This window comes from Rhodamnia argentea, chromosome 7 (genome assembly GCF_020921035.1).
Source record: "Rhodamnia argentea isolate NSW1041297 chromosome 7, ASM2092103v1, whole genome shotgun sequence".
Taxonomy (NCBI): Eukaryota; Viridiplantae; Streptophyta; class Magnoliopsida; order Myrtales; family Myrtaceae; genus Rhodamnia; species Rhodamnia argentea.
This window is the reverse complement of record NC_063156.1, coordinates 7,997,646-8,013,697: the sequence shown is the minus strand read 5'-3', so window position 1 is coordinate 8,013,697 and position 16,052 is coordinate 7,997,646. Positions and strand designations below refer to the sequence as shown.

At 43.7% G+C, this 16,052-nt stretch overlaps 1 protein-coding gene and 1 pseudogene across 1 annotated transcript; one reads left to right on the top strand and one right to left on the bottom strand.

Annotated features, from left to right (window-relative positions):
- Positions 1-3,455: 3,455 nt before the first annotated feature.
- Positions 3,456-5,476, bottom strand: LOC115752541 (annotated as a pseudogene).
- A 5,008-nt stretch (positions 5,477-10,484) lies between these two features.
- LOC115752485 (F-box/kelch-repeat protein At3g23880-like) lies at positions 10,485-11,294 on the top strand. The gene has a single exon (XM_030690689.2). It carries the CDS (start codon positions 10,485-10,487, stop codon positions 11,292-11,294), a length of 810 nt encoding a protein of 269 aa, XP_030546549.2.
- Positions 11,295-16,052: the final 4,758 nt, after the last annotated feature.

The window sequence follows — 16,052 nt, the reverse complement described above, 5'->3', positions numbered from 1 at the left end:
TCTCACTTCCTTTCCATTTTCTCTTTCTTTCTTTTTTTTTACTCTTTGGCTTCACGCATGAAAGATTTTTACGAGCTGGGTTCGTGTGTGACGAGGTGCACCTTCTTTTACTAGAGCTGCCCCGGTATTGGTTTGACACGTAAGCACATATCCCGCTCCAGGCGGGTTCGAAGAAATCCCCAACCCTTTGATTTTATGAAATCCACGTATGGAGCCCCCGGGACCACAAAATCAACGATCGTGAGTCACTCAATTCAATAAACCCAAGTCCTGAAAAAGTTCGACCAAAAAAAAAAAATTGGTCGAAAAAAAAATCTCGTCATTTAATTATAAACTTTTAATTAAGATATTCACATAAGAAATGTAATAAATGGACTTGATTATAAATTTATAATTGTTTACGATTATAAATTTTTTTACCTATTAGACTTTCTAATGTATCTTTCGTTGTTCAATAAAAATTATGCATAACAATTGTGTGATTAATTCAACATAATTGTGTACCGAATAGGAGTACACAACAAAAAAACCTTCTCGATCTCAAAAAACTAATTAACCATAATGGTTGCCATTAGAAAAGTTTAATTTCAAGATATTATTCATGAAGTAAAGATGGATTTTATCCCACACAAAAGAGTAGTAATTATTATTTTTAACACATTTTACCTACTAGGTCCGTGAGCAAATCCACAGAACTATCCGACCAAAGCCACTGGAGGTGGTGACATGAATCTCAAGCATGCGAAGTCGATCTTGTCCGAGTCCATGGGCATGCTGCACCCTTTTTCTTAGGTTGGTCGTTGGACTTCTAGATGTCTAACAAGCCGGGTCCCTCGCATCTCGACATGGGATGCTCGTGGCTCGGCCGACCAACGACCACAACGGACCGTGCCCGGCACGACGGAAGTAACAGGCCGTGCCAATACTTGCCCCCATCCACTGGGGGCCGCACAGAGCCCGGAGGTAACCCACACTCGAAATGGCACAGGCCACAAGACCATCACGGGCCAAAAGATGACTCACGAGAAGTCATCTTCCCATAAGGTCGTTGAACAACGGTCGGAAGTCGCAGCTCGATTTAGTCCAGTCATACCAGGAACATGATCAATTCCGTGATCCGAATTGGACCCATTGGCCGAAAACAGATCTGGGGCAGGCCTTGGCATTGACCCGTCTATTTAGCTTAATAATGTTGCACCTTGCCATGAGCTGAATTCCAGTTAATGAGCCCAAAACTTGCATTTGATGAGAAGGAAGCCCCGACCGTTCAACCTTCAGACGGATTTCAAAAAGGCTTGACTCTCTCGGGCTACACTGCGAGCGCGAGGGTTTATACGTCTCTTAAGTACAAATGCAGCCGTACAATTCCTGGAAAAAGCGCAGGACAAGGACCTCATCTCCCGTCCCTTCCAGGCTCCGACATCGACATCCTCGTAAGGAATCGGTCCCACGGTGCTGTCATTTTGTTCATAAGCTTTTCTCAATCTGAAAAAACTAAAGTGTTGATTAGATTTGGGAAAATTACCAAAAAAAAGTCATAAATCTATTGTGATTGCGCCAATTCAATCCTAAATATTTTTTTTTGCCGATTCAATTCTAAAGCTTTTACAATTGTACCATTTCAATCCATCCGGCAAATTTTAGCCAAATGGCAATGATGTGGACGCCGGTCAACCGGCAATAGAATATTTTAATATTTTTTAATTTTTTAATTTTTAATTTTTAATTTTTCTTTTTCTTTCATTTTTAATTTTTGCTTTCCCCATCTTCTTCCTCTATTCAGTGACATCTTCTTCTTCCTCTGTTCAAGAACAGACCGTGGAGCATAAGATTCTTGAATGGGAAGTTTTGCCTTCTCCATTTGTTTTCTCCATGAGCTTCAATTCTGAACATGAGAGAGAGAGAGAGAGAGAATTTTGAAAAGATCACCGAAGTAGCCATGAATGGAGGAACCCGGATCTAGGCCGACGAGGCTTGACCTCGCACAGCATGGTGAGGCTAACCTTGCCCCGGGAGGGGAGGCTCGCCCTCACCAGAGCCTCATCATCATCTCGGGCGGGGCTTGGCCTCACCATTGTTGCCTCGCTCGGCGACAGCGAGGTCAACCCCTACAATGGTCGAGCGAGGCTTGGCCTCTCGGGCTTCATCTGCGGCCGATCGCCAAACCTCGGCAATCGGTTGGAGGTAGAGAGAGGAGGGGAGGGAAGAGGAAAAAAAAAGGAAAAAGAAAGAAGAAAGAAGAAAAGAAAAGAAAATTTGTAAAATTTGATAAAAATTCAAAAAAAAAATTAAAATATTCGATCGCCGGCCGGCCGGCCGACGTTCACATTAGCATCGACTAGCTAACATTCGTCGAATGGACTGAAATGACATAATTACAAAAGATTTATGATTGTATCGACAAAAAAAAGATTTAGAATTGAATTGGCACAATTATAATAGATTTATGATTTTTTGGTAATTTTTCCATTAGAATTATACCCCATAATATGTAAAGAAGAGTAAGGTTGTTGTTAGAAAGTCTAATATCAAAATACTGTTTATCAAGTAAAGATACATTTTTATGGAGAATCCACTAAAACCCCCTATGAACAAGCATTGAGAATTATTTTAAACACACTTTTCCTGCTAGGTCCATAACTAAATCCAGGTAATTACCCTTCCAAAATCACCGGAGGTCGGGACATGAATCTCCAACATGCGAAGTTGATCTTTCCCGGGTCCAATGATTCAACACCCGGATATGCCCATGGATGTGACCAAGGTTTGTGTTTTTGTCCAAGTTCAATACTAGGCATGCATGTCCATGGGCATGACCCACCTTCCCTAAGGCTTGGTGGTTGGGTTCTAGATGTCTAACGACATGGTCAAGGGTTGCTCGCCGCCCGACATGTGATGTGTGCGGCTTGGCCGACTACGACCACAGCGAACTGTGTTTGGCGTAGCGACAGTAGTGGGCCGTGCCAGCACGTTCCCCCATTCACTTTGGGCATCACGGGGCCTAGAGGTTACCCGCCCTCGGAATGGCACAGGCACAAGACCATCACGGGCCGTGACGGAACCAAAAGACGGCTCACAAGAAGTCATCTTCCCATTAGGTCGTTGAACGACGGTCGGAAGTCGCATCTGGATTTTAGTCCGGTCATAGCGGGAACAGGATCGGTTCTGTGATCCGAATCGGACCGACAGCAGATTTGGTCCAGGCCTCGGCATTGGCCCGTCTATTAAACTCGATTCCCGACCGTTCAACTTCAGACGTCTTAGGAAACGGCGGACTCGCGGGCTACATTGCGAGCGCAAGGGTTTATATATCTCTTGGCTACAAATGTAGCCGTACAATTCCTGGAAAAGGTACAGACAAGGACCTAATCTCCCGTCCCTCTCTCTTCCAGGCCGACAAACCAGTCCTACAAGCATTCAGATTTTCGGAAACCACTTCTGATTACGATGTCGTATCAGAAAAAGCACACTTCGTAACACCCGAATTTTTCTTAGCTTCAGAGAAAATGAAGCATCTTTTGAATTAATCGGAAAAAGAGAGGGAAAAAAAGGGAATTCAATTGGGAAAAAATTAGGAGGAAGCCAGAACGAATCCAAAGATTTGATTCGGATCAAGCACGAGAGGCGTTCCTGCTCCCAAACTTGGACCTCAACAGAAGCGCGCTTCTGCTACTGCATATCACATGCGTCGCATTAGTCCTCGCGCCCGCCGGACCGCCGCCTCTGTTGTCGCCGGCATTGTCCCTTCTTCTTCCCCTCCTCCTCCTCCTCTCTTCTTCGTCCCCTCCTCCTTCGTTCTCCGAACCCGCCCCTCCTCCTCCTCCATCGGCCCCATCGAACACCAGTGACCCCGCGTCCACCGAGATCACTAGCCCGCCCCTCCTCGCCCTCAAGTGGCTGACGCTCTCCTGGCCGATCCCCCGGCACCTCTTCACCTTCAGCTTCACCAGGCTCGCGCACCCCGCGACCACTGCCTCAATGCCCCTCCCCGTGATCGGGCAGTTCTTGATGCAGAGCTTCTTCACCGCCCCGAACTTGGCCGCTATGGCCTCCATCTCCCGGTCACCAACCGAGTCGGTGTTGCAAAGGGCCACCCTCTCGAGGCACGGGCAGTTGGAGGCCAGCAGCCCGAGGGAAGGAGCCGTGATTGGGACGCCCATCAGGACGAGCTCCTGGAGGCGCAAGGATTTCGCAGCCAGAGCTGCAATCCCCTCCTCGCCGATGGTTCGCCCCCCAAACCGGGTCCACGCATCGATGTGGAGCTTCCTCAGCTTCTTGCAGGAGCTGGCGATCGCTGATAGACCCTCGTCGAAGCAATCTGTAACTCGGCTCAGGAACAGAGTGTCCAAATCGGGGCACGAACCGGCGATTGCGGTCAAGCCGGGATCCCCTATTTGAACATTCTCCATTTGAATCTCGGAAATGGAGGTTGCTCCTCCTCCGCGGAACCTGAGGTTCTCGAGCACTCTGTCCCAATTTCCGGAGCTCCTGCAACACAGGAATGGATTAATTCGAAACCGTCGCCCTTCTAATCGATCATTTCAAGCTACATTGTGTGTTTCGTGTCGAATCGAAGGTGTGTGTTCAAAATTACGCGTGTAATTGACTGTGTTAGAACATGATACCAACGGTACACTACTGCCATTTACCTGCAAACAACGAGGCTCTTCAATGGCTTCGACGAGCAGAGAAGAGGAATGAAGAGGCGAGCGTTGTGCATGTCCTTGATGCACAGTCGCTCCAGCTGAAAGTTCACTTGCTTCTTCTCCTTCTTCGACGCATTCGCGTTCTTGGCTTCATTGTCATCGTCGCCGTCGTAGTACGCGTCGATTGAGAGAGGCGTGCTCTGCGCGTCGAGCTTGCGCAGCCGCTTGAGCGTGAGGTCGCGGAGCGACGGGCAATTGCGGAGCAGCGAGACGATCCCCCGGGCGCCGAACCCGCATGCGATGAGCGAGACCTTCTCCAGAGCCAGGGGACGCCGGAGGGAGAAGGCGAGGAGGCCGTCGTCGGAGACGTCGACGCAGCCCTTGAGCTTGAGCTTCTTGAGGGACGGCAGCGACGCCGCGACCAGGGCAAGAGCGTCGTCGCCGAGGCTCACGCGCTTGCGGGAGCACTTCAGGGAGAGCACGGAGACGGCGCTGAACCGGCGGAGCAGCGGACGGGAGCGAGGGGGAGATCTCAGAGCGGGCGTGCGAGGGCGAGGCGCTGCCGCGACTTGGCATCGACGAGGTGCCACCGGCGGCAGACGAGGGAGCAGGAGTTCCGGTCGTCGGAGCCGAGGAGGGCGAAGACCGAGGCGACGCACTCGTCGGGCAAGGCCGCCGTGAGGTCGCGGTGGTCGGCGGCGGGGCCTTCGCGGGCATGGCTATCGACGGCGGCGGTGGCTGACAATGCGCGACAGGAGGAGCAAGAAGAAGAAGAAGAGGGAGCTTGACCCATTTGAGAGGCTTGAATCGGGTCGCGGACGAATTTGTGAGAAGGTGAGCCCAGGAAGAAGAGGGAGACGAAGAAGAAATGCGAGGTGCAGAAGAGAGAGAGAGAGAGCGGTGACGGTCAGAACGGAGACAAAAAGAAGAAGATGAACGTGACATGGTGATTAAGGCAGTGGAGAGAGAAAGAGCATTTGTATCGGTAATCTCAAATGGGACGGACACGACCCATCATCATTCGCTAACGTTGGCTGGAGGTTCCTTCCTTGCGGACAAACTAGTTCTAGTTTTATTCCTCCTGCGATCCCTTGTCTTCCAAATTTCGTAGCATTTCTCGAATTTGTTTTTATTAGACCTGTTTTACTTGTATTTTAAAAAAGTAAAGATAAGTGTACTAATAATTCTAAATTTTCACCAAAAGTATAATTAAATCTTAAAACTTTAAAAAAATAAAATCAAGTCCTAAAATTTATTTTATTTTATTTGACCTTTGCCATAGTAAAAAGTGATTTGACGCACTCACCGTTGAACTACTACTTGTAAAATTATTTAATTGTAAAACTAACTTCGAATATGCTTGTCATTTATCCAATGATTTTGAGTTTGAAAAAAATGAGATAAGTAAATTGAAAGTCTTAATTTTTTTCGTAAAAGCGTAATTAAGTCCTAAAACGTATAAAAAAAATTTAGTGGTGAAAATTTTTAATTTCGTTAATTTGCTTATAAAAATAGTGATGTGAATTTTTTGTAATTTATTTCTCCGTGTCTTGACATTTCTAAATATGGTTTTTTAACACTTAAAAATAAATTAGAATTAAAAAGAAGAAGGCAAATCGAGGGCCTATAAGCAGGTGCAACTCTCACCTAAATCGCTGAAAATTGTAAAGACACCAACATGAGTGTCGCCAAGATGGATGCAACAAAATATAGCAATGAGCTAAAACTATAGTGCAAAATGCATCCTCTTAATATTTCGAAAATGGATTACTCGTGGAAACACTACCAAAGCCGAAGATTTCCTCCGCGTACTTCCGTCGTGTTGATATTATTCACGAACTTATACAACCCGTTAAGGGGCGGGGGCAAAGAAAATGCTCACCGACGAGGTTTACAACGAAAAAATCTTTTGAAATATGAAGCACAAAAGTGTTTATTTTGAGACCGGAAGCATGAAATTACAATTAGGGTAGATCTTGAAAATAGTTCTTGCAATTCGGCCCGAAGCAAGTTGTATAATGCATTATAGTAGGCTTCGTCGAGCCCTTAATTTCTTGTGTTAATTACGATACTCAAAAATGGTACGGAGACATACATTCATTTAGACCATTTTCTTCCATTAATTTCTCTTCAATATATCCCCCGCCCCAACTTTTCGCTTAAAGATGGTTTTGTATAAGCGTCATGGTGGTTGGCCTCGCGGTCAACAAGTAAGATGTCTTTTACGGAACCGCGAGTTCGATCCATGTCACGAGTGATCTCCAAACGAGTCATACTAAGTTGCCTAGCTGCAGCAAATCTCGTACGGAGAAGCTGCCCGACCTCCATCGTCTCGGTGGAGCAGCGGTAATATTTCGCCGAACTCAAAATTCCGGATCACAGACGGCGCGGAATGTATATGATTCAAACCGAGCATTGCATAATTGGTGCGTAGCTCTTTCGATAATTCTCGGAGAGTGTCGCCGCCGGTGCTGGTCGCCTCGCCTCTTTATGCTTTCCAAAAAAAGAAAGAAAGAGACAGAGAACAGAAGAGAGAGAGAGAGAGAGAGGGAGAGGTAGGTTTGGATCTAATTTTTGGAGTTGATTGCGCGCAAGGGAGGGGAACGAATGAGTGGTGTCCACGCTGTCCTTAAAAAATTGAATGCCCATAATTTGTCGGCTCTACTCGGTACGACCATCGGGTGGGGTGCGATGATGCTGTTGTCTCCGTCTTTCTTGCTGGCTTTTTTGGGCCTTTTTCCGCCTCTCGTTTGAATTGCACCTGACGAGGCGGAGTTGGCATCCATGGGGGAAGTAAACAACAAAGCGAAAAGTCAGTGCAGTTTCGAACTTCAACCGACGCAGCTGCACAACTCAAACTACTCGTGGCGCCAATAAATAAACGAGATAAATCTACAAAAAAAAAAAAAGAATTAAGCATTTTGATTTCTTTTTGTCCCCCCCAAAATAAAGAAATTTGAACAAAATACCGGCAACTACGGAAGAAAAGTTCAAATGTTTATGTGCTTCTCTAGGTTACCCATTAGATATCTCAAACGGACACTCCATGACACGTTTACTTTAAAATTATTTTAATCTCACGAGAAATCCCAGGTCGATATTCCTAATCTAAAATTATTCTTAACGTCCGATGCCAAACTTCTAATTTTCTGTAAGACGAGAATTAGTTTTCAATAGATAACATTAGTGGGTACCGGTTTGATATTTTTATTAAGATGAAACTTAGTTTGGAGTAAGTGTGTCACCGGGTACTGGTCCGGAATTTTTGACGGCATTAACTCTGTTTTTTCTTTTATATTCCGATGGAGTTTCAACCCGTCATTTTGAACGTTCGGTGAGCCACCATCTATTTTTTTTTTTTTTTTTGTTAATTAGTTTTTGTGATTGCTCCTAAAGTAAGTACCACTCCCAAAATTTATCAATCTAATGTAGATCAATACCGTGACGATCGGGGTTTTACGATATTGAAACTCATGATGGGTTATAAGAAAGTAAAGTAAGTTCAATTTGTCATCTATGGATCGAAGATGAGGAAGGGGTCGAAGAAGGAAAGATCGTACTCCAGTCCGAGAGAACATTCCAAGCACCCCTTTTTCTCTTTTCTTCTGATGAAGCCAGATAACTATCGAGTCTCATCTTTTTGGTCAAAAAGAGCGAACAACTCCAAATGATTACGCTTTAGCCTACCTTTTTTTTTTCCACGCACCTGTGGATATTTTGTAGTGAAAATACTACAATTTCAGTCAAATGTGCAATATGATTCATAAACTTTTAATTTGTTCGATGTGATTCTTAAAATTTATTTCAATGTGCAATTTGATATATAAAATTTTAATTTGTTCGATATGATCCATGAACTTTAGGTAAATGTTCAATCTGGTCCCCACACCGCATGAAAATATTCGGTATAACTCGCGGAGCATGGAGTGGCATGGGCTGGCACACAAGGTCCTCAGGGCGGCGTGGCATGGGGCGCACGAGGTCATGACACACAAGGGTCCTCGGGGGTGGGTTGGTGGAGGGCGGCGTGGCACGGCGGAGTGGTTGGGGGTTACGAGTCCGTGGATCTTGGGTCGGCACGGCCCACGAGCAAAAGGACCGTGAGTGATTCGCGGGCGAGTGGCTATGATGAGGATGGACGACGGGTCTGCGGTTGCCTCGGGTGGTCGAACGGAGGGGTGGCACGGTAATATAAAATCTGCGGCTACAAAAAAAATAAAGAATGTCAAAAAAAAAAATTAAGATGGGTACAACACTTTGTGCGCCTCTGCCTGCCACAGAGCCATAGCAGACGCCCTAAATCGGTAATTTTTTAAAATGCCCTAAATTGGTAATTTTTTTTAAACCATATTTTTAAAAAAAGCCCATTTTTTCTCAATTTTAAAAGAACTAGAAGAGTAAAAAACCAAAATAGAAAATGGATATCGAAAAACACCAAGAGAAGATTTCCACACACGACCGTCGCCAGTGGTGATGTGGTGATTGTAATTTTCTCCACCGACGAGGTTTACAATTTAAAAATCCTTTAAAATAATATAAAAAAAAATCTCAAATTGGTACCCATTTGACGGAGTTGCTCCCAATTATTTTTTGGGTCACCTAAAACATCCCAAGAAGGGGGTTAAAGAAATCCTCGACCTCTGTTTTCTTGAGCGACCGCCGTTGATTCTTTGAAATTCAGGAATAAAGCTCACGAGAGACAGCAAAATTAACGTTTGTAATCCGTTCGATAAAGAGCATGAATTGTGAGAATAGATTAAACGAACAGTAAAAAGTAAAAGAAGAAGTAGATTTTTTTTTTTTGTTGACAAATCGGAATGCTTTGTCACGATTGACAGAATTAAATATGGATTTGCCACGATTGACAGAATTAAGCATGACATATCTTGGTTTTATTGACCTTTGTGTATATATCATACCAACAAAAGAATATTATCCATTTCACTACTAAGTGTGAGAATTTATGAACTTTTCCTTTGAGCAAAGCCCACCCAATGATGACTTCGGCCTATGTGGCTCTGGTTGGGCCTGGGCAGCCTCGTCAATGGCTAGGCCCGTGATCAGTTGTAACGTTACAATCTAAGGTAAACCGAGTAAATATCGTAAATACAATTTCGGGCGTGGTTATAACATTCATTTCAAAAGATTGGTAGCCCACAACCTTTGCCAATAAAAACAAATTCATTAGAAGTCATCAATTACCTATATTGAGAACCATACTAGGTCAACCGAAGAAAAATTCACATGGTTTTATCAACGCGGGTTTGATTTTGAAATCATACACAATAACAACATCTTAATTAAAAATCTGTGTAACCACGTGGAATACTCTTTGTAACCATCTTAGCATTTAAAAAAAAATGTGCAAAAGTGTCCTCCTATCGTCGTTAAGACAATGTCATATTCATCATGGACGTGATTTGTAATGTAACGGGTGATGCAAAGGGTCCCACTAAAAATCATCTTTACTAGGCCTCCGGTGAATATAGATTTTTGGCCGATCGAAATTTGAAATTATAAATTTGGAGAAAATTCATTTCGCGATTGATTTTTGTTACATCGACGACGGCTAAATGAAATCGGGGTAGAGAAAGGTTGATTTGATCCGTCTTCCGGAAGTTGACCAAGTTTTGACTCTTCGGAAACTAATGGCAAATGACAACGGAAATGACGTGCTCATGTGAGAAAAAGTATTCAAAGATGCTAAATGACTCTTTTTGGTCATGAAAGATAAACGATCGATCCGTATCTACAAGGGAAACCATCATCCGAATAGACCAAGGAAACAGAATAAGTAATTGGTAAGTTCTTAATAAATAACCCCTCTCGTTCCTTGTGATGGATTATACGGCGGTGAACGGCCTCAAGCAGACGGTGGCTCCACTCTTGATGAAAATGGATGGACTTCCTCTAGCCATCCTCTCCGACATCCTCTCTAGGGTCTCGATCCAGTCGCTACTACGGTTCCGATGCGTCTGCAAGTGCTGGCAAGAAGCCATAGAAGCCATAGATAATTCCTACTTTCGCAACTCATTGCACTGCTCGAAAGAAAGAATGCTTCTATACCATGATTATAGAAAAGAGGAGATCTATCCCCTCAGGATACAAGAGGAAGCGCCGATGAAGATGATCCAGATAGCGAAATTCCCGGGACTGCAGAGACTATATGCTCCAAGGTGCCTGCAATGGCTTCCTCTTTTAGGGCACTTGATCGATGTCAAGAATAATCCTGTGCTCCTGGTTAATCCTCTTACTAAAGAGATCCTGAGATTGCCAAGAGCACCCGATCTTCGACCAGATATGTCGGTTTACGGGTTCGGCTTTGATTGCTCTGCCAACACTTACAAGATGGTACAAATGGATGCAACTCGTACCCGCATGATGATGAGGGCTCGAGTCTACGATTTCGAGAAGCGATTGTGGAGGACCTGCAAAGCCCCGCCGCCTTCTCAGTTGCCTTGTCGTAAATTCTTCTTTGCTTCTGGAGCTTTGAACTGGTTCCTCAACATGGGGGTGATGCTCTCTTTCGACCTAACCAACGAGGAGTTCAGCTCGATCCAGTTTTCGGTGCCGACTCGTCGAGCTGGGAGGATCGCCGGGGCTGTTCCGTTATTCCTACATGGACCTCATCGAGGTGTGGGTGCTTGACAGCAGAGAGTGGACCAGGAAATACAAGATCCATACCGCCAGTGCAAATTGCTGCTTGGTAGGCCAGTACAAAAGCGACAAGCTCATCCTCCGACACCGCGGGGACGTGTATTTGTACGATGTCGACGAGAAAAGATTCACGAGGTGCGGGACTGAGGACATCCCAGAGTGTCACAGTGATGCGCTTTACCGGTGTCGGTCCGTGACACTAAGCCTGGTTTCTCTGGAGCGACTCCTTGGTGAGGAGACATCGGGTTAGGCTGTGATTATTTTCCCTTTGCTCTTTTTCTCATTCGTTAATAAACTTTTAACGCAAAACTCAATGGTAATGCGCTCTACCTTCTGCAAAGAATGTAGGACCAAAATCAGAGTTGTGCGTACCATGCTATGCCATCGTCAAATAATAGCAGCAGAAGTCGAGCGGCAAGGGACAAGAACAAGCATGACAGTCCTAAGCCATAAAGATTTGGGTTCAAGCACGGCCGCGGCAAGCAATTGAACCCTCACACTAACACGGCAATAAGCACGTCTCAATCGTGGCGAAAGAACTACGATTGCGGCCAGAAAGTACCATTTCAGTGGCAACATTAGATGCTAACCTGTAGAACATGAACGCACTACTTCTTGACCATCCATGTTGAGTATGTCTTGAATCGTAGTTCGTTATTCGAGCCAAATTGAAATTTTTGCCGATCCGACTTGAGAACCGATAGAATAATAGTGGGTTAAGTACACTACCAAGTGCCATAAGTTGTTTACGACAAGTATCACTTTAGTACCAAATGAAATACATGGCTTTAACATTTAAATTTATTATTTGACATGGCATATTTTTTATAAAATTCTAGCCACATGGATTTCCACGTAGAATTTTAAAATAAAAAATTAAATAAAAAAATTACCTGAAATCTTAAAAAAAAAAAAACTTGTGGGGTTTCATTCAGGCAACAAGTTTGTGCAGCCCTCGTTGCCGCCCCCCACCATCACCGGTTGAGGTCGGCGAGGGTGGGGGTTGGCTGGGGGTCGCCAAGCCCCGGCTAGTGGTTGGCGACCCCCATCGATGGGAGGCGGGGCCTCGCCTAGCCATTGTAAGGCCTTGCCTAGCCTTGGCAATGCCTGGCAAAGGTGTGGAGGTGACGACAAGGGCCTTTTTTTTAATTTATAATTTTTCAGCTTATTTTTATGAATTTCAATTGATTTTTTTAAATTTTTTTAGTTTAATCCTACGTGGAAGTCCATGTGCAATTCCGGCAAGCCACATAGACTCCGATAATAATAAAAAATGAGTCCACGTAGCATTTTTGGCAAGCCATGTAAGCTCAAACCCGTATTGGTACTTAAGTGAGCATTTTTCAAAAAAATTGACACACTTATGGCACTTATAGTGTACTTAAAGCCAATAATAGTAGAAGCTTAGGTTCAATGTTTGCAGCAGAGGGCTTGCATTATATGGAGCAACAAGAACTGGTGAAACGTCAGGAAAGAGTTACGATCTCATTTATATAATGAAAAAAAAAGCACCATCTCTTTCCCACGATTGCCTTATGACACTTAGGCTTCTTATGATTCGCGGAAGATGAATGACGTGGAAAATATTTTCTTAAAAATGTTTGCTTGTATCGCTTACAAAAAATTGAATGAAAGATAAATATTTTTATCATCCTTGGGTAATTTTTTAGACATGAATAGCTGTCGATGATGAAATTATTTTCCATTGGCCGACTATTTCAAGCAATAAAAATGATTATTTTTAGGAAAATATTTTTCAAATCGTTTATTTTTCGTGAAACAAATGGATTTAACTATCTTCCTATAAAACTCCAAGAACACCACAAATAACAAAAACACTAAGACTTAACTTTCAAAAACTACCCCCACACACTACTATCATATATCTCTTTTGATAATGCATATTCTTGAGTGATTATATTTAGTATTATGTTGATTTTATTTAGAGATTATTAGGAATTCTATAGGATAATTTGTTATTTAGAGATATTTTGAAAATTCTGTTGATTCTCTATCTTGAAAGATTGTGCATTTCTTGACGTAAATATTGCTTCATATAGTGATATGATAAAGCCTATAAAAGACTGATTTGATTTTAATTTTGATATATCAAAATATACAAGGATTTCTCTATTTCTTTCTTCCGCTATAATATTCTTAACAACGACGAAGCACTTGTCTACTGATGAGGGCTTTGTACGCTGTTCAAGAAATCTATGGATACTTTAACTTAAGTTTTACTTTTGCACTCTTTTCAATTCATGCTTATTCTGTGTCTTGCGGCTCATGCATTTTGGTTTTCTAGTTTTTATCTGAAAATTTGAAACTTTCACAAAATATAAATATTGACAAACTAATCCGTATATGATTAACTCGTAGTTAATGTAAATTTAACTAGTGTTTGTTTGTTTTTGCTTTTGCTCAAGCACAAAAAGAAAAAAGGGCCACGTCTATATGTGAAGAACCAATCAAGAGGTGGCAGAATTCAACCAAATTTTGGAAAGATAGTGACGCCGATCTTAACGCATAGTTTAAGCCGACGAACCATATCGATCTGTGTATCTACAAAGGATAATCCTCGCCCTTATAGAACAAGGAGACAAAATTTATATTCATTCAAACTTGTAATGAAATTCCTTCCTTAACATTCCTGTAATGTACGTGCGGCGCTGAACAGCGTCCGTAGACGGTGGCTCCACTCTTGATGAGCATGGATGAACTTCCTCTAGCCATCCTCTCCGACATCCACCTCTCCAGAGTCTTGATTGAAGCGCTGACAAGAGGTCGTCGATGATTCCTACTTCCGCAATTCATTGCACCGCTTGAAAGGACCAGTGGTTTTATGCCATAACGCCTGGCAAGAGAAGATCCATCTCCTGAGGATGCACGAGGAAGCGGCAACGCAGTTGATCGGGATAAATAAATTCCCCGGGACTCAAAGGCTACGTGCTTCTAGGCGCTTGCAATGGCTTGTTCTTTTACGGGCACCGGGACGATGTCAAGAATAATCCTGACCACTTCATTAATCCCCTTACTAAAGAAATCCTGATCAGATTGCCAAGGGCACCTGATCTTCAACCAAAAATGTGGGTCTACGGGTTCGGCTTCGATCGCTCTACCAACACATACAACATGGTACAAATCGAGAAAGCTCGCAACCTAACGAGGACACGAATCTACCATTTCAATAAGTGATCGTGGAGGACCTGCAAAGCCCCGCCATCTTCTCACAGCGCTTGCCCTTTTATCGGAAGGCCCGTTTCCGAGGGCGATGCTCTCTTTCGACCTTACCAAGGAGGATTTCAGCTTGATCCCGATCCCAGATGTATTCTATTCCTCGGATGCCGCGACTTCAATCTGGGGACGCGAGTGCCCGAGCTGGAGGGACCGCTGGCGCTGGTCCATTGTCCAAACCCGAGGCACAACGATACGTGTGGGTGCTCAGGGACACGTGTATCTGTACGATGTGAACAAGCATAGGTTCACGACGTGTTGGACCGAGGCAGGTTTTTGCGAGGATTGGCGGTGTGAAACCCTAAGCCTCGTTTCTCTCAAGCGAGACCTTATATCTTCATCAAATCTTTATCAAACAATGCTAATGAGTTTAAAACAGTAGACATCATACTTATTCTTCTCATATATCATCACGACTGGTTTCCAGCCACTTGCAGGACTTGTTGTTAGTTTCTTTCCACTTATCAGGTGGTGTCGAATTTGGAATTCTTGATTATTCATGGAGTATTGGTCTGATGATGTATTACCATCTTCACAGAGGAGCAAAATAGTAGGGGCCACGGAGATTAGCAAAGACATCCTGGAAAACACAATGGAGGAGCAAGCATAGGCGCTCGAGTTTTTGTTTCGAAATGTGCTAACGGATGAGAAAACAACAAACGTTGCTGTCATATTTGGAGATCAACTAGAGTCTCGTGGGACATCGATCGATGTTTTGGGTCGCACACCACAAAATGTTATCCTCATTATCCCCATTAAGATCGTACAAATACCAAGACCAAATTGAAGAGCTAACCCAACCTTTTGCGTCATGGAAAGATAAAATTTCTCCTTTTTATTGAGTCGATATAAATTTGATTAGAGCCTATCTGGTGTAGTTTTCTCGGGGCGGTTATAGCTGTGGTTAGCTCGGATCCAGACATTAAAACTTGGGGGAGCCCGTAGAAAGCATCAAATTTTTCGTACTTAATTTTTCTTGATCGTTTCTTGCTCGGTAATGCTTTATCCCGCAAGTTCAAGAGTTTTTCCCAGCAAGTCAAACCTAGGTCTAGTTTTGTTAATATCTACTAATCAACGAAACATAAACTTTTGTACTTTTCCCAACCAACAACCGCACTTCTCTTGCATGCAGACGAAGATGACATTAATTGATCTAGGAAATACACGGACGATGGAATGGTTGGAGAATCAAGAAGCCAACAAGATTGTAATAACTCCTGCCTAACACAAACAAGGGGAAGCTGAAGTCACCCTTCGCCGAGTCGATCCCGTCACTAAAATTTGCCATCTTGAATGGAAAACATCAACCCTTTTTCAGAGCACAAACAACCTTCCTGATGAAAGCACGAAGTGTGGTCACAGAAAATGGCTCTCTTTACTATTTATGGTGGCCATCTTGGTCACCATGTTTTGGACTAGTTCTCGACTCACAGCTATAAATACTCTCTCCCACGCACCATCCTCAAACACACACACATACGCTCCACTTTCTTCGAGAAGTTCAACATAACTTTC